Here is a 27192-nt window from a genome sequence, read left to right as displayed (position 1 = left end):
ATTCAAGGTGCTTCCGGTATGCGTAGCCAATCGGTGCGGAGAAGCAGAGCGGCTGCAACGGGGAGCGCAGCCAGTGCCAGGGCAGGGGCGTGGGGGCGCGGGGCCACCCAGCCCACAAGTGCAAACATGGCTCAGAGTAGAGACAGCGGAAACCCTTTCGCCGAGACTGGGGAACTAGACAACCCGTTCCAGGTGACCTGCGCCGCACACCTTTGGGTAGCAGGGCTGACCCCATGGTTCTGGAGGAGGATTGGGGCTATCGCGTTCTCGTGCGTGACATCTGGCTCGGGGAAGGGCCGCCACGTGGGGATCCTACACCTGTGAGCGCGCGGGAGGCGGGCTTTGCCCAGTGAGGAAGTGGCGTGGCGGGGTGGAAAGTTGGGGCGAGTGTTGGAACGTTGAGGCCCCCAAGGTGCAACCCTTGGAGGCACAGGCAGTACATAAGCAGATGCTTCAGCCAGTGCGTCCCGGCACTCGAGGTGCCAGTTGAGCCCTAGGTCTCCACCCGCAGGACCCGGCGGTGATCCAGCACCGACCCAGCCCGCAGTACGCCACGCTAGATGTCTACAACCCTTTTGAGGCCCAAGAGGTGAGTTTCTGGAAACAGACTTCGGGAGGGCAGAGTTAAGGCGGGTGTTCCTTAAGCCCACCCCCTTTGGGTAGTGGGGCCTCTGTGCAGAGACAGGAAGTCGCTCTGTGATGGTAGCTCTGTGGGAGGGGCCAGCCAGAGGATGCCTGATCCCCGTAAAAATCAACAGCCCATCCGGTTTGAGCTTTTTTTTTTTTTTTTAAATATTTATTTACTTTCTTTTTTGTTGCCCTTGTTGTTTTATTATTGTTGTTATTGATGTCGTCATTGTTATATAGGACAGAGATAAGACACTTGCAGACCTACTTCACCGCCTGTGAAGCGACCTCCCACAGGTGGTGGGGAGCCAAGGGCTCGAACTGGGATCCTTAGGCAGGTCCTTGTGCTTTGCGCCACCTGCGCTTAACCCACTGCGCTACCGCTGACTCCCCCTGGTTTGAGCTTTTTTTTTTTTTTTTATTTCTTTATTGGGGAATTAATGTTTTACATTCAACAGTAAATACAATAGTTTGTACATGCATAACATTCTCCAGTTTCCCATTTAACAATACAACCCCCACTATGTCATTTATCATACTTCATGGACCTGTATTCTCCCCACCCCAGAGTCTTTTACTTTGGTGCAATACGACAATTCCATTTCAGGTTCTACTTGTGTTTTCTTTTCTGATCTTGTTTTGCTCTTAATGTGGGCCCTGTCAGCATCAGGAGACTGGGCGATTGTGCCTCAGGACTCCACCTGGGAAGGTTGCTTCCAATAAAATAAAGCATGTGATTGGTTGGAACCAGGAAGAAAACAAAGTGTGCTTTTAGAAGTCAGGGAGCCGAGACGATGAGACCTATTTGCCCCAATGGGTTAAAAATCAATAAAGAGCCAGGTAAAAAGCCAGGTCAAAGCCAGGTAAGCTTTGACTCTTAGTAAGAGTTTTATGTGTGGGGTGGTGAGGGCTGCTGTAGGGCACCCCAGAGGTTTCTGACAAAAATTCAGCCTGAGGTCTGGCCCACTGACCCAGGGAAGGGCTGCTGCTTCTGGGTCTAAAGGTTATCGGGCAGATGTCTACTGCATTCTGTGATCCTCAAGGTCTTTTCCAAACCCAACAGCCATCAGCACCCTACGAGTCTCCTGCCCCTGCTTCGTTGCCACCCCCCTCAGCAGCTCCCCCCTTACAGCCCTCCAGAAAGCTCAGTCCCACAGAACCCAAGAACTATGGTTCCTACAGCACCCAGGTGAGGGCCCTGGGGGCTGGGGGCAGGGAGAGGCACCAGACCTTGGGGCTCAGGGCTCACCTTGCCCTCTGCTCACCTTGGCCAGGCTTCAGCTGCAGCGGCCACAGCTGAACTGCTCAAGAAGCAGGAGGAGCTCAACCGGAAGGCGGAGGAGTTGGACCGGAGGGAGCGGGAGCTGCAACATGCTGCCCTTGGGGGCACAGCTAGTAAGCCATCCTGAGCAGCTTGGAGGCAGCTGTGGAGCAGCTCAGGGACTTGTCTGAAGGATTGGAAGAACAGAAAAGGACCTAAGAATTTGGAGTCTAACAGATTGATGAGTTTGAATTATGGTGTTCTAACAGTGGCCTCTGCAGGCAGGAGAGTCTGTTTTGTTAATAGTTTGTAATTGATTGTATCATTGTGAGGGTTAGCCAAGGTCACATGTCTAATGTGTTTGACACAGTGCCTAGAAGTGGTAGGTAGCAATAACCAGACTCAGAGAGATAGTCTACCAACTAGTGCACAGGCCTTGCCATGTGCTTGGTCCAGGTTGCAGCCCCAACACCAAATGTGAGATTCCATGATACCAGAGGAAGCTCTGGTGCTGTCTTGCTTCTTCCTTTCTGACTCTCTCTGCATGAAAAAGTGGCTTATGGGGCAGGGGTATGTAGCATAATGGTTATCTTCATTCCTGAGGCTTCAGAGTCCCAAGTTCAATCTCTAAACGCTAACAAACCAGAGCCGAGCAGTGCTCTTGTAATAACAATAATAATAATAATAATAATAAATGTATTTTTAAAAATAAAGTTAAAAAGAGGCCTATGAGTCATGTATGTACAAAGCTCCTGCTTTAAAAAAAAAAAAAAAAGTAGGGGCCAGGTGTTGGCATAGGATTCGAACCCCTGGTCTGTATCTGCAGGGTGGGAATTTCACAAATCCCAAATGGTACAGCAGGTCTGTGTATCTCACATCTCTCTCTCTCTTTTTTTTTCTTTTCCTCTATCAAAAAATTAAATAAAAATAAGTAAATAGCATTAAATACTCATTGTTATGGTATCTGTTTCACCTCCACTGTTCTCTTTGTGCCTTACAGCTCGACAGAAAAATTGGCCTCCCTTGCCTTCTTTTTGCCCAGTGCAGCCCTGCTTTTTCCAGGACATTTCCATGGAGATCCCCCATGAATTTCAGAAGACGGTATTTACCATGTACTACCTCTGGATGTGTGAGTATAGGTTTTAAGAGCTTGAACTTGTCCCCTGCCCTGAAGCCCACTTACCTCAAACTAGAGATTTTAGGACCAGAGTGATAGCTTAGTGGCTAGGGTATGTGTCATACTGTGTGTGAGGCCTGGGTTCAAGCCCATGTACTACATGGAAGCACCACAGCATCAGGGAAGCTTCAGTGCTGTGTGGTATGTCTCCTTTCTATTCATCTCTCCCTCTCCTTAATAAAACTTGTTCTGGAAATAACTCACTCTGATGGTGTGCTGCTTTGCCATGTATGCATGCAGGTTTGAGCCCAGCCTACCACTCTATGGGAGGAAGTTTCAGTGCTGTGATCTTGTTGACTCTGCCTTTCTGGATTTTTTTTTTCCTGCTTGGAGGTGGTGAAATTGTGTATGAGTGAGACCCTAGTGTGTGTGCGTGTGTGTGAAACACACGCACACACACACACACACACACACACACACGTGAAAACCCATCCTAAGCATTTGAATTTAATAATTTCTCTAAGGGTCTTCCTAGTTTGTTCCCTTTCTGGTAGTGAGAGCCAACTCCAGCCTTCTAGTGAGTTGGTGTTCTCTCCTTATCTAATCTACTTGGTCCACCCCCACCCCTAATAAATGTATTCTGCATCCTTTGCATGTCTTTGCAAAAAGGGGCTTCCAGATGACTGACACTTGATTCTCTTTGCCCTGTTGGGGATCCTGTGGAGGCTGGAGCTGCCTTCCCATGCTGACTCTGCACTTCTGTTGCAACTCTCCTCATCCTGTTCCTCCATTCCTTAGGCAGTACCCTGGCTCTTCTCCTGAATTTCCTTGCCTGCCTAGCCAGCTTCTGTGTGGAGACCAACAATGGTGCAGGCTTTGGGCTCTCTATCCTCTGGGCCCTGCTCTTCACGCCCTGCTCCTTTGTCTGCTGGTATCGCCCCATGTATAAGGCGTTCCGGTAAGTGAGGATGGTGGTGACTAGGGGATCTTGAATGAGCTATCCATTTCTCCTCCACCTCTAATTCTCCTTGCTTCTTTCTCTCTCCCCTCCCCCCTCCTTAGGAGTGATAGCTCATTCAACTTCTTCGTCTTCTTCTTCATTTTCTTCGTCCAGGATGTGCTGTACGTCCTCCAGGCCATCGGCATCCCAGGTTGGGGGTTCAGGTCTGTGAGGGTGCCAGACACCCACATCCTTTCATCTCATTCCTTGAGGCCAAGTCAGTGGTCCCTGAGGTAGGAGCTACTCACAACGGATGTGTGGTTTCTGCTCTTAGCAGTTTTTGTTTTAAGTTTTATTTGTGAGAAGGAGGGAGAGAGAACCAGAGCATCACTGGCAAGTGATGTCTGAGCCCAACACCTTAGTCATTGTGTCACCTCCTGGGCCATGGTGAACAGTGATATTTATTTATTTACTTATTTATTTTATTATTATTATCTTTATTTATTTATTGAATAGAGACAGCCAGAAACCAAGAGGGAAGGGGGGGAGATAGAGAGGAAGAGAAGCAGAGAGACACCTGCAGCACTGCTTCAACATTGCAAAGCTTTCCTCCTGCAGCTGGGGACCGGAGACTCGAACCTGGGTCCTTGCGCATTGTATGTGACATGTGCACTCAACCAGGTGCCGAGCCCGTGATATTTATTTTATTACTTATTTGATAAGACAGATTGAGAGGGGGAAGGGAAGACAGAAAGGGAGAGAGATGCCTGAAGCCCTGCTTCACTGCTCAAAAGCTTCCCGCTGCAGGTGGATTCTTTTATTTATTGATTGATTGATTCCCTTTTGTTGCCCTTGTTGTTTGTTGTAGTTATTATTGATGTCATTGTTGTTGGATAGGACAGAGAGAAATGGAGAGAGGAGGGGAAGACAGAGCGGAGAGAAAGATAGACATACCTGCAAACCTGATTCACCGCTTGTGAAGTGACTCCCCTGCAGGTGGGGAGCTGGGGGCTCGATCCGGGATCCTTAGGTCGGTCCTTGCGCTTTGCGCCACCTGCGCTTAACCCGCAGCGCTACTGCCCGACTCCCAGTGGATTCTTAAGACTTGAACTTGGGTTCATGCTCACTATAACTTGTGAGCTCAACCAGGTTTTCCACCACCCACCCCTTGGACAATGTTATATTTATTTATTTAGAATTTATCACTCTGGTACATGTGCTGCTGAGGATCGAACTCAGGACCTCATGGTTGAGAATTCAATGCTTTATCCACTGCGCCACCTCCTGGACCACAGACAATGTTATTTTAATGAAAGCTAGACCACACTTCCAGGCTTAAAGGGCCCAAGCAGAGCTCTCAGCAGGCACATACTGAGGGGTGGAGAGATGGCTCACTAAATAGAGAGCATTCTTTCAGTGTGTGAGGCTCTGGGTTCAAACCCTGGCACCAAATAGGAACACCATGGGTGGCACCAGGGGGCTTCATGGATACTTAAAAAAAAAACACTAATTGGGAGTCGGGCTGTAGCGCAGCGGCTTAAGTGCAGGTGGCGCAAAGCACAAGGACCGGCATAAGGATCCCGGTTCGAACCCCAGATCCCCACCTGCAGGGGAGTCGCTTCACAGGCGGTGAAGCAGGTCTGCAGGTGTCTATCTTTCTCTCCTCCTCTCTGTCTTCCCCTCCTCTCTCCATTTCTCTCTGTCCTACCCAACAATGACAACAACAATAATAACTACAACAATAAAACAACAAGGGCAACAAAAGGGAATAAATAAATTAAATAAATAAATAAATAAAAAACACTAATCACATTAAAGAGACTGTTCAGCAGCAGTAGCATACATGTGTGAGGTCCTGAGTTCATTCCTTGGCAGCACATTTTAAAAGCATGGTTGTACATTGTTTAATATGAAGAAGTTTCCAGGAGGCACATGGGTCCAGTACCCTAGGTGGAAGTGGGGAGGCAGGGTCCTGGGCAGAGAAAGGTCTGCAGTGAGGCTGTTGAGGACAGGCTGGAGAGCGGTGAATTGTGGTCTGGAAGTGGGTTGAACTGTAACAAGGGTGTTGTTAGGGAAACTGCCAGACTGATCAGGGTAGTGAGCCCTCACAGCAGAGGGCTGTGGGTGGGCAGAGGGCACAGTTGTGACCCGGTTGATAGAGAAGTTGGGAGAACAGGAGACAAGTCTGCCTCCTGACCACGTGGCACCCCAACCCTACCCTGACCTCTCTGCAGTGGCTGGATCTCAGCGCTGGTGGTGCTCAAGGTCAACACAGCAGTGGCTGTGCTGATGCTGTTGGTGGCCCTCTTCTTCACCAGCATTGCAGTCCTGGGCATTGTGATGCTGAAGCGGGTGAGGCTCCACAGGTGGGATGGGAGGGGGCTGCCATGCATCCCAGTGGCTTAGGTGGAGCATCCAGAAGATCTTGGGAAGACAGGATTATGGGCAGCTTTTCAGCTATGGCCCTGGGGCAAGAGTTCCCATTTGTGCCGGTGAAGGGGGGTGGGGGGACAGGAGTCCCTACCTGGTGGGGGTGGTGCTAGATTGGAGGGCACACATTGTGTGTGTGTGTGTGTGTGTGTGTGTGTGTGTGTGTGTGTGTGTGTGTGTGTGTGGTTGCTGGGTGGTGTCTAACCTCTCCTGGTTTGGCCCTGTTTCTGGCAGATCCACTCTCTGTACCGCCGCACAGGTGCCAGTTTCCAGAAGGCCCAGCAAGAGTTCGCTGCTGGGGTCTTCTCTAACCCTGCCGTGCGAACCGCTGCTGCCAACGCAGCTGCTGGTGCGGCTGGGAACGCCTTCCGCGGCCCCTAACCAAACCCCTGGCTGTAGTGCTTCCCTGGCCCTGCCACCTGCGGGAGTGATGTTGGCTGGCCCGAGTCCCTGCAGTCTCCTGGGACTCAGAGAGGCTCCCCTCCAGAGCCCTCAGTCCCACAGTCACAGCTGTTGGGCTTGAGGCTGGGGTCCTGGGGGGGGCCACATGACCCAGTCGCTGCCTCCACCACCTGCCACCAGGCCACAACACTGTCACCTCTCTTCCACGCCCCCAATCACTTACCCTTTGCTGTGCCAAGGCTGTTGCTTCGGTTATTTAAATAAATTGAAAGTGGAACTGGAACTCAAAGCCTCAGTTTCTGGGACTTTTTCAGGGTGCACAGGCCGGGTAACAGAGGGAGTGGGAGCAAATCCCCCTAAAGGGCAGGCAGGTGGGCCGGGTTAGGGAAAAATCCTGGTGGCGCCCTTGAAACAGAGGACAGCCCCGCAGGCTGGGCGTGGGCTGAGGACTTGAGGCCTCCCTGCCGGGCTCCATCCAGAGCCTTTGCCTCTGGGCTTCCGGGTGTGGCCGCGAAGTGCCCCTGGGCTGTCAGGCCAACAGTCCCCACAAGAGGGAGGCCTTGGAGCTGGACTACAGCTCCCGCCGTGCCCCACGCTGGTCGCCACGCCCCGGGCCCCGCCCGCTCCGTCGCGGTGCGGACCCAGAGCCAACACAGCCCAGCCGAGCCGAAGGTGGCTTGCGGGCCTCTCCCTGCCAGCGGTGCGACCCCTACGGGAACTGCTGGCAGGGCGCCGCGCCCAGAGTCCCCGCCCGCCAGCCCTCGGCTGCTCCCCGCCTGTGCCACCGCCCCTCCCGCGCCCCCGCCCCTTTCAGCCACCGCCCGGGCCGGCCTCCGCATCCAGCGGCCCGGGAGATGCGATGAGCCGGTGCCCCCGCGTCCCCGCCGCCGCCCTGGGCACGCTGCCCTCCCAGTGCCCGTGGCAGGGGGGGAGCGCTCCGCGGTCCCTCCGTGACGCCCCTTCCTCGGGTGCCCCCCCAGCTGGCGTCCCTGAGCCATGGCCCAGGGGACCCGGCCAGGGGGTGGGCTCTAGAGCGCCAGGGTTGGGGAGGAGGGAGTGCAGGGCCCCGGACTCCTCTGCTATGCTCCCGAGCGCTCCAACTCCGGGGGGCCGAGTGGGGCGCCGGGAGCCGGGCAGCAGGCATGATGCCCTCCCCTAGCGACTCCAGCCGCTCGCTGACCAGTCGGCCCAGCACCCGTGGCCTCACCCACCTCCGCCTCCACCGGCCCTGGCTTCAGGCCCTGCTTACCCTCGGGCTGGCGCAGGTGCTCCTGGGCATCCTGGTGGTCACCTTCAGCATGGTGGCCTCCTCCGTCACCACCACCGATAGCGTCAAGAGATCCTGCCCATCTTGGGCTGGATTCTCGGTGAGTTGGATGCCCCTGGGTGCCACAGAATCTTGGGGCGGAGATAGGAGGATGGGAGGCCCCTCGGCCCCAGTGCCCCCCACTACCACCACCAGTAGCTGCAAGTCCACATCCCTGGCCTGTGCTCCCCCTCTGGCCCCACCCTGTCCCCTCCCATGGTTGGGTGCTCCTGCAGGATCCTGCCCTGCCAGGCTGAGCCTGTGCCCACTCTGTCCCCAGCTGGCGTTCTCCGGGGTGGTTGGCATTGTGTCCTGGAAGCGGCCATTCACTCTAGTGGTAGGTGCCAGGGTCATGCCCACTGGGTGGCCGGTGTCCAGCACCTAAGGGGATGCCCACTTGTGCCTGGGAGGGGGTAGTGGGCTGTGCAGCTTGGGCCAGTTAGGAGGGTGGAGGGACGATCCTGGGGCCCCTCGCCCTGATCGTGTCCATTCCCTGCAGATCTCCTTCTTTTCTCTGCTCTCGGTGCTCTGTGTCATGCTCAGCATGGCTGGCTCTGTGCTGTCCTGCAAGAACGCTCAGCTGGCCCGAGACTTCCAGGAATGTTCCATGGTGAGGTTTCAGGGAGTGGAGTTGGGCAGTGCTGGCAAGGGCAGTATACAGAGGTTTTGCTCCTGTCTCCTACTACCTTGTTCTCATGCTCCCCCTAGGAAGGGAAAGTCTGTGTATGCTGCCCCTCCATCCGCCTTCTCCGGCCCTGCCCAGAGTCTGGGCAGGAGCTGAAAGTTGCTCTCAACTCTACCTGTGAGGAAGCCCGGGGAGCTCTCAAGGTATGCAGGCACCCCACTTCTGCCTGTCACTTCTGAGCCCCCAAAATGGGTGGGATTCATCATGCTCCCAGCTGCTTTCACACCCTCCCCCTCCCTCCCCCAGAACTTGCTCTTCAGCGTGTGTGGACTCACCGTCTGTGCTGCTGTGGTCTGCACCCTATCCGCCATTATCTGCTGCGTCCAGATCTTCTCCCTGGACCTCGTGCAAACAGTGAGAGCAGCTGCTGCAATGTGAACTGGGGGTGGGGGCATGCTAACCACAGAGCATACCCCTATGGAGCAAGTCCTTCTGCAAGGCTACTTAGCTAGTCCAAGGGAGGCCCAGGAGGGGACTGATGGGAAGCAGATGAAGTGTGGGGAGCCAGCCAGGGGCCACAGGAGGGGGATTTAAAGAGGAGGGATTTCCAGATGTGGAGGGCAGATCTGGAGGGGCTGAGTTGGGGCAGGGGAAGAAGTTAATGCCTCTGGCTGAGGCTTAAGGCTGGGTACCAGGAGTTGAACTCCTGGGATTCAGGCTTGATAATTGGGTGGCTTTCCAGCAGCTGGCCCCAGAGCACTCTGTCTCTGGCCCCCTGGGCTCCCTGGGCTGTGTATCCTCGCCCCCTGTCCCTCTGCCACACACCATGCTGGATCTGGAGGAGTTTGTGCCGCCTGTGCCCCCACCCCCCTATTACCCCCCAGAATACACCTGCAGCTCAGAGACTGACGCACAGAGGTGAGTCTCAGGGGGCCCAGCAGGGGGAACCTTTGTGTGTGGGGCCTCCCTTCCAGGTTGCCACCCTCTCTCTCCTCACCAGCATTACTTACAATGGCTCCATGGACAGCCCGGTGCCCCTGTACCCTACTGACTGCCCCCCTTCTTATGAGGCTGTTATGGGGCTTCGAGGTGACAGCCAGGTGAGGGCTGGGGTGTGGGGCAGGGTGGATCAGGAGTCTGGGCAGGGAAGGATGCAGTTCTCAGGACCTTGGTGACTCCAGGGCCCCCTCTGTGACCTTTGATCATCCCTCCCATGGGGGGGGGGGGAGTCCTCGTTCCACTTTACAGATGTGGAAACCAACACTCTTGTCAGGGACTGACCCCAGTGACAAAGCACTCAGAGGTGCTGTCCAGCCCGTGAGAGGGAGCTGTGTAAATGTAGGTCAGGACCCTGACCCCTGTGTTCCCTGCAGGCCACTCTCTTCGACCCTCAGTTTCACGATAGCTCCTGTGTCTGTGACCGAGTGGCCTCCATCGTGGACGGTGAGCCGGACTATAGAGAGAGTGTGGGTGGACAGGAGTTTCAGAGTTGAGCTAGATATTGGGTGGGGCCCAGAAGTTTCCGGATGGGTGTGAGGGTGAAGGGTCACGCTTCTGCGGGGACAGAGACTGGCTGCAGCCTGGGGAGAGGGAGGTGGTAAAGAGGAGGGTTGCCAGTGCCAGGGGTGCTGGGTGGAGAAGGCTGGTCCAGCCCGCACTCGCACTCGCAGGGCTGGGTGTACGCCTTGGGGACAGGGTGCCCCTAGCGGCCAGGAAGGGAGGAGCAGGCGAGGCAGCGGGGAGGAGCGGCTGAGTGCCCCCTGCTGCCCACAGTGTCCATGGACAGCGGGTCTCTGGTGCTGTCGGCCATCGGGGACCTGCCCGGGGGCTCCAGCCCTTCGGAAGACTCGTGTCTGCTGGAGCTGCAGGGCTCGGTGCGCTCGGTGGACTACGTGCTCTTCCGCTCCATCCAACGCAGCCGCGCCGGCTACTGCCTGAGCCTGGACTGCGGCTTGCGTGGCCCCTTCGAGGACAGTCCCCTGCCCCGCCGGCCCCCGCGCGCCGCCCGCTCCTACTCCTGCTCTGCTCCCGAGGCCCCGCCCGCGCCCGGCGTGCCAGCCGCCGCCCGCAGCTGCCACCGCCTGGAGGGCTGGCCGCCCTGGGCCGGGCCCTGCTTCCCCGAGCTGCGGCGCCGCATCCCCCGGGCGGCCAGCAGGCCCACAACCACCCCCCGCACAGCCCCACGGCGCTTCAGTGACAGCTCGGGCTCGCTCACCCCGCCCGGGCACCGACCAACATGCCCCGGGCCCCCATCCCCACTGTCGCTGCCCCGCTCCCACAGTGACCCGGGCATCTCCACCTTCAGCCACACAGGTAAGCGGGACTGCCGGCTCTGGGGCGTGGGGGTGGGGAGGTGGGGGGGAGGGGTGTCTGGTGGGGGGAGAGGCACAGGACCCTTTTCGAGCATCTGACTTCCCCCCCAAAATAGCAACAATAGCTTGTTTGTAGAAAAGGAAGGTTGGGGGGGGGGCGGGATACCATAATGGTTATGCAAAGAGTCTCATGCCTGAGATTCCCAGGTTCAATCCCCTGCATCACCATAAAGCAGAGTTGAGCAGTGCTCTGGTTTAAAAAAAATTTTTTTTTGACTTTTCTTTTTTTCTTTTCTCTAAACTGCCAAAAAGAGAAAGTAGATAGGGGGTGGGGATCGACAGCATAATGGTTATGCAAAAGAATTCCATGCCTGAGGCTCCAAGGTCCCAGATTCAATCCCCAGCAACACTACAAACCAGAGTTGAGCTGTGCTCTTGTTAGAAAAATAAAAGGGAAAAAAAGGCCAGGTTGATAGCTCAGTGGATTAAGTGCACATGGTGTAAAGCCAAGGTAAGGATCCCAGTTCAAGCCCCCCATCCCCTCCCTACCTGCAGAGGGGGGTTGCTTCACAGGTGGTGAAGCAAGTCTCTAGGTATCTCCCCCTCTCTGTTTTCCAGTCCTCTCTCAATGTCTCTCTGTCCTATCCAACAACGACGGCAGTAACAATAAACAAAAGGGGAAAAATAGCCTCCAGGAGCAGTGGGTTTGCAGTGCAGGCACTGGCCCCAGCAATACCCTGGAGGTAAAAAAAAAAAAAAAAAAGGGCATGGTAATGGCATATTGGGTTGAGTGCACACATTACCTTACACAACCCGGCTTCAGCCCCCTGGTCCCCACCTGCAGGGGGAAAGCTTCACTATCAGAGAAGGAGTGCTGCAAGTATGTCTCTCTTTTTTTTTTCTCCAGGGTTATCACTGTTGGGTCTGGTTCAGGAACTATAAATCCTTTGCTCCCTGTGGCCATTTTTTTTTTCTTTCTTTCTCTGTCTCTCTCTCTCTCTCTTTTTTTTTTTTTTTACCAGAGCACTGCTCAGCTCTGCTGGTTTATAGTGATGTGGGGGATTGAACCTGGGACCTCGGAGTCTATTTGCATAAGCATTATGCTACCTTCACCCACTCCTTCTTCCTCTTCTTCTTTTTTTTTTTTTTTTCTATTTTATTCAGTGGGACAGAGAGAAACTGAGAGAGGAAGGGGCAATAGAAAGGGAGAGAGAGAAAAAAAGAAAGAAAAATTTAAAAAATTAAAAAAAGAAAAAGAAAGGGAGAGAGAAGATAGTCAGGAAGGTGGTGCAGTGGATAAAGCATTGGGCTTTCAACCATGAGGTCCTGAGTTCAGTCCCCTGGCAACAGATGTACCAGAGTGATGTCTGGTTCTTTCTCTCTTCTTGTCTTTCTCATTAATAAATAGATAAAGGGAGTTGGGCTGTAGCGCAGCGGGTTAAGCGCAGGTGGCGCAAAGCACAAGGACCGGCATAAGGATCCCGGTTCGAACCCCGGCTCCCCACCTGCAGGGGAGTCGCTTCACAGGCGGTGAAGCAGGTCTGCAGGTGTCTGTCTTTCTCTCCTCCTCTCTGTCTTCCCCTCCTCTCTCCATTTTCTCTCTGTCCTATCCAACAACGACAACAATAATAACTACAACAATAAAACAACAAGGGCAACAAAAGGGAATAAATAAATAAAATAAATATAAAAAAATAAATAAAATAAAAAATAAATAAATAAATAGATAAAATCTATGAGAGAGAGAGAGAGAGAGAAAGACATCTGCAGACCTGCTTCACCACTTGTGAAGTGACTCCCCTGCAGGTGGGGAGTAGGGGCTCTAACCTGGGTCCTGGCACATGATAATAAGTGCTCTTAACTGGCTGTGCCACTGCCAGGCTCCCAGTGTCTCTGTTTCTGTCCTCCTCCCTTATCAATTTCTCTGTCATATCAAATAAAATAGAAAAAGAAAAAAGAGGGAGAGAGACAGAGATACTACAGCACTGCTCCACCACTCATGGAATATTTCCCCTACAGAAGTTCTCCCGTAGTAGCCTGGGGCATGAGCCCTGGCCCCTGGCTGGGTAATGTGTGTGCTCTACAGGGTGAGCACTACTTCTGACCCTCAGGATTGGGTTTTTGAAACCCAGTTTCTGACCTCCCAACTCAGGCCAGTTACCTAGCCTCTCTAAGTCTCAGTGGAGTTACTGAGAAATGAGATAGTGTGAGCAAAGCATTTGGCTCTGGCATACACAATACCCACCACTGCCACCATGAGGGCTGAAGGATATGAGCTGTGGCAGTTCCTGTGGGCCTGAGCTTTCGCTGGAGCCTGGGGAAGCACTGAGTGCTCCCTCTGAGTCCCCTTCTCTCTCCTCCCCAGCTGACTTCAGGGACATTTATACCGAAGTGCTTGAGGAAGAAGCTGCTTCCATTTCCTCTACAGACACAGGTCGGGCATGTGGTTGATACCAGGGAGTGGAGGGCTTGGGTGATGATATAGTGCCTGGCCCTCTCTGCACCTCCCACCCCACCTCCTCTCTCTCCAGGACTCTGTTCTGAAGCCTGCCTCTTCCATCTAGCCCCATGTCCTTCCCCCAAGCTGCTACGTGCCTGCTCAGCTGAGAAGCGCCGCCCTGTGCCCACCTTCCAGAAGGTGCCTCTACCTTCCGGCCCTGTACCTGCCCGCTCCCTGGGGGACCTGAAGGGCAGCTGGCCAGGTCGGGGCTTGGTCACTCGCTTCCTCCAGATGTCCAGGAAGGTCCCGGGCCCCAATGGAAATGGAAGCCATGGGCAAAAGCAGGTAGGAATTTGGAGACCTAGGGTAGCTACCTGGGAAAGATGAGAACCTCAGGGCCACACTGATGTCTCTTGCTGGGTGTCCTTCTAGGTGCCAAGGAGCCCCTGGGGACGGCCAGGCAGGGAAAGCCTCCACCTCCGCAGCTGTGGTGACCTGAGTTCTGGCCCTTCCCTGCGGCGCCTCCTCTCTGCCCGCAGGCTGGAGCGAGGGAACCGTCCCCACAGCCTCAGCCTTAATGGAGGCAGCCGGGAGACCGGGCTCTAACTAAGCAGCTCCACCAAATGCCTCTGCCACAGGCACTAGCTGATTGGGTGCAGTGGCCCCCTGTACCCCCTCATACTGGCTGGCATTGTGGGAAACGTGCTGAGCAACCCCAGAAGTGTCCCAAGCCCTCCCGCCTTCAGGGCCTCTGCTGCTTCCTCTGCCTCTGCCATGGGGGCTGCTGTGTTGTGCTGCATGGGCTTTGGGGCTGCAGAAAGACACCCTGCTTACAGCACTGGAAGGGGAAATGGCAGAAAGCCCCCCAGACCAAAGAGGAGTTCTGTCTGATCTGTCAGGGACTCTGGGACCAGGGTGGAGTTGTATCCTGGGGGGGGGGGGGGACTAAGGAGCTGTGTGCTTGGATGACAGGGCAGTGAGGCTCGGAGCTAAGAGGTGGGGCACTCTGGGTGGCTCTCAGTTCTGCCACCTCTAGCTGCATGACCTCAAGCAAGTTATTTAACCTCAGTTGCCTGATCCGTGAACCTATGCGGACGAATGTTTGTGAAGCTCATGACACACTTAAGTAAGCCTTCAATAAATTTCACTTCTTCCCATCTCTTCTGGCTCATTTTGTATCACCAGTAGAATTTCTCCACTATTGAGAAAAAAGCCCTTGTAGGGCCTGGGAGGTGGCGCAGTGAGTAGGGTGCTGAACTTGGAAGCATGACATCCTGAGTTCCATCCCAGGTGCCAGAGTGATACTCTGGTCCCCTCCTTTTGCCTCCAGCGTTATTGTTGGGGCTCACTGGTGCCAGCACTATGAATCCACTGCTCTTGGTCTCTTTTTATTGGATAAGACAGAGAGAAATTGGGAGGGGAGAGGGAGAAAGAGAGGTAGAGAGACACCTGCAGACCTGCTTCATGGCTTGTGTATTGACCCCTCTACATATGGGGAACTGGGGGTTCGAACCAGGATCCTTGCTCAGGACCTTGTGCTTCATACTATGTGCATTTAACCCAGTGTGCCACTATCTCTGTCTCTGTCTCTCTCGTATTGATAAATAAAATATCCAGGGGCATGGCTGTGGCACACCAGTAGAGCACCTAAGTTACCATGCTTAAGGGCCCAAGTTCAAGCCTCTGGTCTCCACCTGCATGGGGAAACTTTATTTTTTCAATTAATTCATTAATTAATTAAATTATTTCTTTTTAAATTTTTTAATATTTATTCACTTTTGTTGCCCTGTTGTTTTATTGTTGTAGTTATTGCTGTCATTGTTGGATAGGACAGAGATAAATGGAGAGAGGAGGGTAAGACAGAGAGGGGGAGAGAAAGACAGACACCTGCAGACCTGCTTCACCACTTGTGAAACGACTCCCCTGCAGGTGGGGGGGGGGGGCTCAAACAGGGATCCTTACACTTTTGTGCTTCGCATGCTACCGCCTGAACCCCTCCACTCCACTCTATTTTTTAAAATATTTTATTTATTTATTAGTGACAAGGATAGGAGGAAAGATAAAGAACCAGAGTGGTCTGGGAGGTAGCGCAGTGGATAAAACATTGGATTTTAGGGAGTCAGGTGGTAGTGCAGTGGGTTAAGCACACGTGGCACAAACTGTAAGGACCAGCCTAAGAATTCCGGTTCGAGCCCCCGGCTCCCCACCTGGAGGAGGGTTGCTTCACAGGTGGTGAAACAGGTCTGCAGGTGTCTTTCCCCCTCTCTGTCTTCGCCTCCTCTCTCCATTTCTCCCTATCCTATCCAACAACGACGATATCAGCAACAACAACGATAATAACTACAACAACAATAAAAATACAACAAGGGAAACAAAAGAGAAAATAAATAATATAAAAAATTAATTTAAAAAAAGAGAGCAAGGACCGGCGGAAGGATCCCGGTTCAAGCCCCCGGCTCCCCATGTGCAGGGGAGTCGCTTCATAGTCGGTGAAGCCTGTCTGCAAGTGTCTGTCTTTCTCTCCCCCTCTATGCCTTCCCGTCCTCTCTCCATTTCTCTCTGTCTCATCCAACAAAGATGACAACAATAACTACAACAATGAAACAACAAGGGCAACAAAAGGGAATAAATAAAGATTTAAAAAAAAAGTTAAAAAAAAAAACATTGGATTCTCAGCCATGGGGTCCTGAGTTCAGTCCCCAGCGGCACATGTACCAGAATTATGTCTGGTTCTTTCTCTTCTATCTCTCTCATGAATAAATAAATTCTTTAAAAAAAAAGAGAGAGAGAGAGAGATAGGACCAGACATCACCTTGGTACATGGGCTGCCAGGGATTGAACTCATGCTTGAGAGTCCAACATTATTCACTGTACCACTCTCAAACCACTACATTCCATCTTTCAAGCCTCTCTTTTGTTAGCATGTTTTTATTATATTTTTTAAATGATTTTTTAATTTTTTAAAATTTATTCACTATTTACTTATTTATCAGAACACTGCTCAGTTCTTGCTAATGGTGATGTGGGGGACTGAACCTGGGACCTTATAACCTCTAGGGTGAAAGTCTGTTTGCATAACCATTATTATATCTTCCCCACCCACATATTTTTTATTTTATTTATTTACAATTAATTTTTAAAAAGATTTAATTTTTTTCTTTTTCTTTTTTTTAAAATTTCTTTATTGGGGAATTAATGTTTTACATTCAACAGTAAATACAACAGTTTGTACATGTATAATATTTCCCAGTTTTCCATATAACAATACAACCCCCACTAGGTCCTCTGTCATCTTTCTTGGATCTGTATTCTCCCTACCTACCCCAGAGACTTTTACTTTGGTGCAATACACCAATTCCAGTTCAGGTTCTACTTGTGTTTTCTCTTCTGATCTTGTTTTTCAACTTCTGCCTGAGAGTGAGATCATCCCATATTCATCCTTCTGTTTCTGATTTATTTCACTTAACATGAATTTTTCAAGGTCCATCTTTGTATGGCTATGAACTGCCCTCTCAGTACTGCCTTAGCTGTGTCCCAAATATTTTGATAGCTGTGTCTTCATTTTCATTGAACTCATTTCGATTTCTTCCTTTATCTCCTCTTTGACCCAGTAGTTGTTAAGTAGTGTACTGTTGAGCTTTCACATTTTGGGAATTTTACTAATCTTTTGTTGATTGTTAAGTGTTGGTTTAATTCCAGTGTGGTCTGAGAAGATACTTGGGATGATTTCAGTGCTCTTGAATTTGCTGATGCTGTCTAACCTAACATATGGTCTATCCTTGAGAATGTCCCATGTGGACTGGAGCAGAATGTGTATTCCAGTTTCTTGGGATGAATGACTCTGAAAATGTCCAATAGTTCTAGTTCGTCTATCTCCTCATTTAGCTCCCTTATGTCTTTATTGATTTTCTGCCTGGATGATCTGTCAAGTTGGGAGAGTGCAGTGTTAAAGTCCCCTACTATGACTGTGTTGCTGTTAATATATTGCTGTAGCTCTTTCAGTAGACTTTTGATGTATTTAGATGGCTTCTCATTGGGTGCATAGATGCTAATAATTGTTAAGTTCTCTTAATTGACTGATCCACTGAGCATTAAGTAGTGTCCATCCCTATCTTTTTAATTTTTATTTATTTTAAGGTCTATCATGTCAGATATGAAAATAGCTGTACCTGCCCTTTTTTTGTGGGCTATTGGCCTGTATGATAGTTTTCCATCCTTTCACTTTGAGTCTGTGTTTGTCTTGTTTAGTTAGGTGGGTTTCCTGTAGACAGCATATTGTTGGGTTGTGTTTTCTGATCCATCTTCCTACTCTGTGCCTTTTAATAGGTGAATTCAGGCCATTGACATTTATTGATATCAAAGACTGAAGATATTTTAATGCCATTCTTGTAGATTTTTAGAGTATTCTAATATGTGGCTTATTTATGGTGGTCTGACTGTAGGAGACTTTTCAGAACTTCTTTCAGGGCAGGCTTGGTGACAGTTGATTCTTTGAACTGTTGCTTGTCTGAGAAGGTTTTGATGCTTCCATCTAGTCTGAATGGCAGTCTAGCAGGGTACAGTATTCTTGGCTGAAAGCCTTTCTCATTGAGCACTCAGTAGATATCTTGCCATTCTCTTCTGGCCTGTAGTGTTTGTGTGGAGAAGTCTGCTGCTAATCTTATGGGTTTTTCTCTATAGGTGACTCTTTTGTTTTTCTTTTGCAGCCTTCAGGATCCTTTCTTTATCCTTATTCCTTTTCATTCTAAATATGATGTGTCTTGGTGTCTTTAAGTCTGAGTTAATTCTGTTTGGGACCTTCCGGGCTTCTTGAACTTTTATGTCTTTGATGTTGTCTAGACAGACGTTCTAAGAAGTTATGGCCTGAATAATGCTTTCTTCCCCTCCCTCTCTTTCTTCTTCTTTTTTGTTTTTTTATTGTTGTAGTTATTATTGATGTCGTTGTTGTTGGATAGGTCAGAGAGAAATGGAGAGAGGAGGGGAAGACAGAGAGGGCGAGAGAAAGACACCTGAAGACCTGCTTCACCGTCTGTGAAGTGACTCCCCTGCAGGTGGGGAGCCAGGGTCTTTAACCAGGATCCTTCTGCTGGTCCTTGCATTTGTGCTTGTGCCACATATATTATTTCTTTTGAAGTCATCCTATAGGTCTCTGTTGTTGTTTTCAGTATCTCTTAATCTCTCTTTGAGATCTCTTACTTCTTTTTTAGTTATCTCTAATTTGTCCTCGATCTTGCTAATTCTGTCTTCAGTAGCATTTATTCTATTCTCTCTCCCCTCTACTGTTTTCTGTAGTTCATCTATTTTGCTACCCTGTTCTGATACTATTTTAGCTTGTTCAGCTAGTTGTGTTCTTAGCTAAGCTATTTCAGTTCTTTAATAACCTTGAGATAATTAGTGTTTTTTTCCAGAGTCTCATTTGTTGTGTCTGCATTTCTGATGACAATTCTTTCAAATTCTTTACTCACTCCTGTGGTTATTTCCTTAGTGTTTGGATGTCGACCTCATTATTATTTTTATTTGTCTATTTATTTCCTTTTTGTTGCCCTTATTTTTATTGTTGTAGCTATTGCTGTTGATGTTGTCATTGTTGGATAGAACAGAGAGAAATGGAGAGAGGAGGGGAAGATAGAGAGGAGGAGAGAAAGATAGACACCTGCAGACCTGCTTCACTGCCTATGAATCCAACCCCCTGTAGGTGGGGAGCCCGGGGCTGGAACCGGGATCCTTAATCTGGTCCTTGGGCTTTGCGCTACATGCATTTAATCTGCTCCACTACCACCCGACTCCCAACCTTATAATTTTGTGCTTCAGCCTTTGGGGGGCTTTTACCTGGACTCTTGTCCTAGTTCACTTCTCCAATATTTCTTCTTGTTGGTTTGACCATTTTATATAGTATGTTATGAGGTCCCTCTCTCAGTACTTTTCAAATTACTGATCACTCTTGCCTGGATTGACTTGTGTCTAAGTAAGGTAATTAAAGCATTCACAGTTGTGGAAATTGACAGTTGTTTCAGTATTATTTTAATCCCTGAGTTGGAGCTTAAAAGATTTAAGAGGCTTAAAAGCCTCTTTTGTTCTGTTCTTTTTCTTCCCTGTGGGCTATGAGAGCCCGAGGGCTTTTAAACTATAAGTAGGCTTCTTTAGCTCAATCACTAACTCCAGACCAAGAGATAAAGCAGGATATGGCAGAGATAATCCAGTGGTTATGCAAAGAGACTCTCACAGCCCCACCACTAGGCCACCAGGTATAGATCCTCTCCTGAGTTTCCTTGTTAGTTCACTGTCCCCTGGTGTCAACACACACACACACACACACACACACACACACACACACACACCCAGCCTCCAGATTCTGAGGGCAGTAGCAATGGAGACTCACAGTTGCATTTGGTGAGTCTCTGGGGAGTCATCTCCTCCCTTCAGCCGTCCCCTTGTTGGTGGAACAGACTGGCAGTGGTGTCTCAACTGATAAACTGCGAGACTGTTACCAACCACTTAATCTCTCCCTAGGCTCCTCTCTGTCCATGAGCCACACGTGTTTGCACTCACAGGTGATTTGTTGGGTTCCTGAAGTCGTTCTAGTCCTGTCTTGTTGCGGTCCCAGGTGATCTCCTTTGGTATTCCTAGTTGACCCGGGAGAGGAGAGAAAAACCATTTACTTATTTTTAAATATTTATTTATTTAGTCCCTTTTGTTGCCCTTGTTTTTATTATTGTAGTTATTATTGCTATTGATGTCACTGTTGTTGGATAGGACAGAGAGAAATGCAGAGAGGAGGGTAGACAGAGAGGGGGAGAGAAAGACACCTGCAAACCTGCTTCATCGCTTGTGAAGCAACTCCCCTGCACGTGGGGAGCCGGGGGCTTGAACCGGGATCCTTACACTGGTCCTTGCGCTTCGAGCCATGTGTGCTTAACCCGCTGTGCTTAACCCGACTCCCTTTATTTATTTATTTATTTATTTATTTATTTATTTATTTATTAATGAGAAAGATAGGAGGAGAGAGAGAAAGAACCAGACGTCAGTCTGGTACATGTGCTGCCGGGGATTGAATTCAGGACCTCATGCTTGAGAGTCTGATGCTTTATCCACTGCGCCACCTCCCAGACCACAATATTAATTTTTTAACCAGACACTACTTAGCTCTGGCTTATGGTGGTGCTAGGGATTGAACCTGGGACTTTGTACCTAGCCTCAGGCATGACAATCTTTTTACGTAACCATTATGCTTTCTCCACCCCCTGAATTTTTAATTAATTAATTAATTTTTACAAGAGCACTGTTCAGCTCTGGTTTATGGTGGTGCGGGGGATTGAACCTGGGACTTCAAAGCCTCAGGCATGAGAGTCTGTTTGCATAACCATTATGCTATCTACCCTCCGCCCTGAACTTTTTTTTTTTTATTTATTGATTGATTGTATTTTTTACCAGAGCATTGTTCAGCTCTGGTTTATGGTGGTACAGGGGATTGAACCTGGGACTATGGAACCTCAAGCATAAGAGTCTCTTTGCCTAACCATTATGCTGTCTACCTCGGCCCTACTTATTTATTTATTATTGGATAGAAACAGAAAGAAATTGAGAAGGGGGAGATAGGGAAAAAGAAAGAGACACCTGCAGCCCTACTTCACCACTCATGAAGCTTTCCCTCTGCAGGTGGGGTCCAGGAGCTTGAACTCAGGTCCTTGTAGACTGTAATATGTGCATTTAACCAGGTGTGGTACTGCCTGGCTCCTGAACTTTAAATTTTTTTTAACATAATTATAGGCTAGGGGTATAGATCGACTAAGTTGGAGGTATGGCTTGACCTGCCAATGACCATGTCCAGCAGAGAAGCAATTATAGAAGCTAGACCTTCCACCTTCTGCACCCCATAAAAATTTTTGGTCCATACTCCCAGAGGGATAAAGAATAGGGAAGTTTCCAAAGGAGGGGATGGAACACAAAATTCTGGTGGTGGGAACTGTGTAGAATTGTATTCTTGTTGGGAGTTGGGCGGTAGCGCAGCGGGTTAAGCGCATGTGGCGCAAAGTGCAAGGACCTGCATAAGGATCCCGGTTTGAGGCCCCGGCTCCCCACCTGCAGGGAAGTTGCTTCACAGGCGGTGAAGCAGGTCTGCAGGTGTCTATCTTTCTCTCACCTTCTCTGTCTTCACCTCTTCTCTCCATTTCTCTCTGTCCTATCTAACAATGACAACAACAATAGTAACTACAACAACAATAAAAAAAGACAACAAAGGAGAAAATAAATAATTAAAAAAAATAATTGTATCTTTGTTATCTTACAATCTTGCTAATCATTATTAAATTATTATTAAGGGGCTAGGTGGGGTGATGGCACACCTGGTTGAGTGCATATGTTACAATGTGCAGGGGCCCAGGTTCGAGCCCCTGGTCCCCACCTGCAAGGGGAAAGCTTTGCAAGTAGTGAAGCAGTGTTGCAGGTGTCTCTCTCTCTCCCTCTCTGTCACCCCTACCCTCTCAACTTCTGGCTGTCCCTATCCAGTAAATAAAGATAATGAAAATTAATAAAAGAAATATTATTTAAAAATTTAAAAAATAATTAATTTTAAAGTTTTTAAAAATTTTTCTTTTTTTTTTTTAATTTTTTTTATTTATGAAAGGATTAATTAACAAAACCATAGGGTAGGAGGGGTACAACTCCACACAATTCCCACCGCCCAATCTCCATATCCCACCCCCTCCCCAGTAGCTTTCCCATTCTCTATTCCTCTGGGAGTATGGACCCAGGGTCATTGTGGGTTGCAGAAGGTAGAAGGTCTGGCTTCTGTAATTGCTTCCCCGCTGAACATGGGCGTTGACTGGTCGGTCCATACTCCCAGTCTGCCTCTCTCTTTCCCTAGTAGGGTGGGTCTCTGGGGAAGCTGAGCTCCAGGACACATTGGTGGGGTCTTCAATCCAGAGAAGCCTGGCCGGCATCCTGATGACACCTGGAACCTGGTGACTGAAAAGAGAGTTAACATGCAAAACCAAACAAATTGTTGAGCAATCATGGACCCAAAGCTTGGACTTTGGAGAGGAAGTGTTAGGGAGGTACTCACTGCAAACTCTAGTGTACTTCTGCTTTCTTACTTTGGTGCCATACTCCAAACTCAGTCAATTTCTGCTTTGCGTTTCTACTTCTTTTTTTTGTTTGTTTTACATGCATAACATTCCCCAGATTCCCATTTAACAATACAACCCCCACTATTTCATTCATCATTTTTCATGGACCTGTATTCTCCCCACCCACCCACCCACCCCAGAGTCTTTTACTTTGGTGTAATACTCCAATTCCATTTCAGGTTCTACTTGTGTTTTCTTTTCTAATCTTGTTTTTCAACTTCGGCCTGAGAGTGAGATCATCCCGTATTCATCCTTCTGTTTCTGACTTATTTCACTCAACATGATTTTTTCAAGGTCCATCCAAGATCGGCTGAAAACGGTGAAGTCACCATTTTTTACAGCTGAGTAGTATTCCATTGTGTATATATACCACAACTTGCTCAGCCACTCATCTGTTGCTGGACACCTGGGTTGCTTCCAGGTTTTAGTTATTACAAATTGTGCTGCCAAGAACATATGTGTACACAGATCTTTTTGGATCGATGTGTTGGGTTCCTTAGGATATATCCCCAGGAGGGGAATTGCAGGGTCATAGGGTAGGTGCATTTCTAGCCTTCTGAGAGTTCTCCAGACTCTTCTCCACAGAGGTTGGACCAATTGACATTCCCACCAGCAGTGCAGGAGGGTTCCTTTGACCCCACACCCTCTCCTGCATTTGCTGCTGTTACCTTTTCTGATGTGTGACATTCTCACAGGAGTGAAGTGATATCTCATTGTTGTCTTGATTTGCATTTCTCTGACAATCAGAGACTTGGAGCATTTTTTCATGTGTTTCTCAGCCTTTTGGATCTCTTCTGTGGTGAATATTCTGTCCAAGTCCTCCCCCCATTTTTGGATGGGGTTATTTGTTGTCTTGTTGTTGAGTCTGGCAAGCTCTTTATATATGTTGGTTATTAAACTCTTGTCTGATGTATGGCATGTAAAGATCTTCTCCCATTCTTTGAGGGGTCTCTTGATTTGGGTAGTGGTTTCTTTTGCTGTGAAGAAGCTTTTTAATTTGATGTAGTCCCATAGGTTTATACTTGCCTTAGTCTTCCTTGTAATTGGATTCGTTTCATTTATGCGGTAAAAAGTTCTTCCAATATTTTCCTCTAAGTATCTGATAGTTTCTGGTCTAACATCCAAGTCCTTGATCCACTTGGAATTTACTTTTGTATTTGGTGAAATACAGTGATTCAGTTTCATTCTTCTGCATGTTTCAACCCATTGTTTCCAACACCATTTGTTGAAGAGACTCTGCTTCCCCCATATAATAGTCTGGGCCCCTTTGTCAAAGATTAGATGTCCATACGTGTGGGGCCTCAATATTAAATTTTTTACTTAAAAAACTTAAAAAACAAAACTTATGAGAAAGGAGAAAAAATCAGTGGTCCGGGAGGTGGCACAATGGATAAAGCACTGGACTCTCAAAGCATGAGGTCCTGAGTTTGATCCTGGCAGCACATGTACCAGAGTGATGTCTGGTTCTTTCCCTCTCTCCCTGTCTCTTATCCCTCTCATTAATAAATAAATAAAATATTTTTTAAAGAAAGGAAGATAGAGTCAGAGCATCACTCTGGAATATGTGATGCCAACAATTGAACTTAGAAGCTTATGCTTGAGGATCCAATGCTTTTTTTTTATATTTATTTTATTTATTTATTCCCTTTTTGTTGCCCTTGTTGTTTTATTGTTGTAGTTATTATTGTTGTTGTTGTTGTTGGATAGGACAGAGAGAAATGGAGAGAGGAGGGGAAGACAGAGAGGAGGAGAGAAAGATAGACACCTGCAGACCTGCTTCACCACCTGTGAAGCGACTCCCCTGCAGGTGGGGATCCGGGGTTTGAACCAGGATCCTTATGCCGGTCCTTGTGCTTTGCGCCACCTGTGCTTAACCCACTGCGCTACAGCCTGACTCCCAAGGGTCCAATGCTTAACTGTGTCACATCTCATGCTACTAAAGTATATCTTTTAAATTTTATTGATTTATTTCAATTATAGATAGATAGGTAGCACTGTTCAGCTTTGGGTCATGGTGGTACTGGGGTGAATTGAAAAAATTTTTTTAAACATGTATTTATTAATGACAGGAGGGGAGTATTGGGGGGAGAATCAGAACAGCACTCTGGCATATGAGGTGCAGAGGATCAATCTCTGGACCTCATGCTTGCAAAACTTCAGTATACTACCTGGTGTACCATCTCCTGGGCCACATTAAAAATTAAAATATAGGGAGTCAGGTGGTAGCGGGATACATTGTATCGACCTTCCCGTGGTGCATCCCGTGAGTACCCATTCATTGGGGAAACTGACGATCCTTCCTAGCCGACTGAATCCACATGGATCCCAGTCACTTTCAAAGCCATTAACTGGCTACGGAAGAAGGGCAAACGCTAGAAGAAGAAGAAGGTGGTAGTGCAGCGGGTTAAGCACATGTGGCGTGAAGCGCAAGGACTGGCGTAAGGATCCCGGTTCGAACCCCCCCCACACCTGCAGGGGAGTCACTTCACAGGTGGTGAAGCAGGTCTGCAGGTGTCTTTCTCTCCCCCTCTCTGTCTTCTCCTCTCTCCATTTCTCTCTGTCATATCTAACAACAACAACATCAATAATAACGACAACAATGAAACAAGGGCAACCAAAGGGAAAAAATGGCCTCCAGGAGCAGTGAATTTGTAGTGCAGGCACCGAGCACTAGCAATAAATAACCCTCGAGGAAAAAATAAAATATATACACAACAAAGTGTACCCCACCCAAAAAGAAGACACCCTACAGCATGGGGAAGATCTTTACATAACCAACATACATCAGACAAAGGACTAATAACCAAAATACATAGAGAGCTAAGTAAATTAAGCACCAAAAAAAAAAAAAAAATCTAGCAACTCCATTAGAAAATGGAGCCAGGACATGGACAGAAATTTCACTGAGGAAGAGATCTAGAGGGCCAACATACACGTGAACAGGTAGTCAAAGTCACTGGTCATCAGAGAAATGCAAATAAAGACAACAATGAGATACTACTTTGCACCTGTGAGAATGTCATTCATTAGAAAGGACAGAAATGACAAATGTTGGAGAGGATGTGTAGAAAAAGGGACACTTCTGTACTGCTGGTGGGAGTGCAAAAATGGTCCGACTACTGTGGAAAGCAATCTGGAGACTTGTCTGGACACCAGAAATGATCCTGAGGGGGCCGCGAGGTGGCACATCTGGTTGAGCGCACATGTTACAATGCACAAGGACTAGGGTTTGAGACCCAAGTCCCCACCTGCAGGGGGGGAACTTCACAACTGGTGAAGCAGTGCTGCAGGTGTCTCTTTGTCTCTCTCCTTCTCTATTACGCCCTTCCCTCTTGATTTCTGGCTGTCACTATTCAGTAAATAAAGATAATGAAAAAAAAAAAACCTTCTTTAAAAGAAGTTTTAAAAATGGACCTAACCCTACAACTCAAAAATTCCTCTCCTAGGAATTTACCCAAAGGAAACAGAAACATCTATCAGAAGAGATAGAGCTATGTATATCTATGTTCATATCAGCACAATTTTTAATTTCCAGAACCTGGAAGCAACCCCCAAATGTCCAACATCAGATGAGTGGCTAAAAAAACAAACAAACAAAAAAAAACATGTTATATATACACAATAGAATACTACTCAGATGTTAAAAATGTTGAAGTTGTCTCCTCTGCATCCTCTTAGATGAAACTTGAGGACATAATATTGAGTGAGAAGTCAAAAAGAGAAAGACGAATACCAAATGATCTTATTTTTAAAAAATATTAATTTATTTCCTTTTGTTGCCCTTTTTGTTTTATTGATGTTGTCGTTGTTGGACAGGACAGAGAAATGGGGAGAGATGGGGAAGACAGAGGGGGAGAGAAAGACACCCACAGACCTGTTTCACCACCTGTGAAGCGACTCCCCTGCCAGCGGGGGGCTGGTCCTTGCGCTTTGCGCCATGTGCACTTAACCCACTGCACTACCGCCCGGACTCCCATAATCTTACTTATTAACAAGACTTAATAAAGTAGGGATGGGGAGGAAGAGCACAAAGTGAAACATGGACTAGAAATAGTGTATTGCACTAAAGCAAAAGACTCTGGAGAAGGAGGGAGAGGGAGAAAATTTTGGGGGCCTAGTACATAATGAAATTGTATGTGTCACCGTAAAGCAGTAACTCCCTCAAAAAAAAAAAAAGACAAAATTTCAATAAATACATTCACATTCTGTTATATTGTACTTTACAAGCACTTGATAAATGATTAATATATGAATTTATGTTAATTGAGGTGCAGCTAATATCTGTAATAAGCACACTTCAAGATTTCAGAAATTTTCTGAAACAAATGTTTTACTTTTTTTATTTTTTAATTTTTAAAATTTTTTAAAGTTATTTTTTAACTAATTAATTTCTTTTTTAAATACTTATTTTTTTTCCCTTTTGTTGCCCTTGTTGTTTTATTGTTGTAGTTATTGTTGGTGTTATTGATGTCGTCATTGTTAGATAAGACAGAAAGAAATGGGGAAGACAGAGAGGGGGAGAGAAAGATAGACACCTGCAGACCTGCTTCACTGTCTGTGAAGCGGCTCCCTTGCAGGTGGGGAGCTGGAGGCTCTAACAGGGATCC

General features: G+C 48.5%; 3 protein-coding genes across 7 annotated transcripts in view; 2 read left to right on the top strand and 1 right to left on the bottom strand.

The window, feature by feature from the left end:
- Positions 1–15: 15 nt before the first annotated feature.
- Positions 16–7060, top strand: SCAMP3 (secretory carrier membrane protein 3). Its single transcript, XM_016189223.2, has 9 exons — positions 16–192; positions 512–589; positions 1691–1816; positions 1902–2022; positions 2889–3017; positions 3804–3963; positions 4068–4169; positions 6180–6297; positions 6610–7060. Exons 1-9 carry the CDS (start codon positions 19–21, stop codon positions 6754–6756), a joined length of 1155 nt encoding a protein of 384 aa, XP_016044709.2. The 5' UTR covers positions 16–18; the 3' UTR covers positions 6757–7060.
- SLC50A1 (solute carrier family 50 member 1) overlaps positions 5142–27192 on the bottom strand; it is a 149717-nt gene continuing 127666 nt past the window's right edge. Inside the window, exon 7 of the transcript XR_009552525.1 lies at positions 5142–5229. The gene's annotated coding sequence lies outside the window, so the exon portion shown is untranslated. The remainder of the gene's footprint in view (positions 5230–27192) is intronic.
- Positions 7908–14619, top strand: ENTREP3 (endosomal transmembrane epsin interactor 3). 5 transcript variants are annotated; one of them, XM_007525323.3, is made up of 12 exons: positions 7908–8144; positions 8364–8420; positions 8583–8693; positions 8792–8911; positions 9015–9122; positions 9454–9626; positions 9709–9808; positions 10082–10151; positions 10482–11021; positions 13386–13454; positions 13552–13805; positions 13893–14619. In XM_007525323.3, exons 1-12 carry the CDS (start codon positions 7920–7922, stop codon positions 14064–14066), a joined length of 2001 nt encoding a protein of 666 aa, XP_007525385.1. In that variant the 5' UTR covers positions 7908–7919; the 3' UTR covers positions 14067–14619. The 5 variants fall into 5 exon arrangements, with proteins under 5 accessions (XP_007525385.1, XP_060057547.1, XP_016044711.1 ...); XM_060201564.1 differs by having other exon boundaries at positions 9451–9626; positions 13585–13805; XM_016189225.2 differs by having other exon boundaries at positions 9451–9626.

The sequence above is a fragment of the Erinaceus europaeus genome, chromosome 11 (genome assembly GCF_950295315.1).
Source record: "Erinaceus europaeus chromosome 11, mEriEur2.1, whole genome shotgun sequence".
NCBI classification, from domain to species: Eukaryota; Metazoa; Chordata; class Mammalia; order Eulipotyphla; family Erinaceidae; genus Erinaceus; species Erinaceus europaeus.
This window is presented reverse-complemented; position numbering and strand designations above follow the sequence as displayed.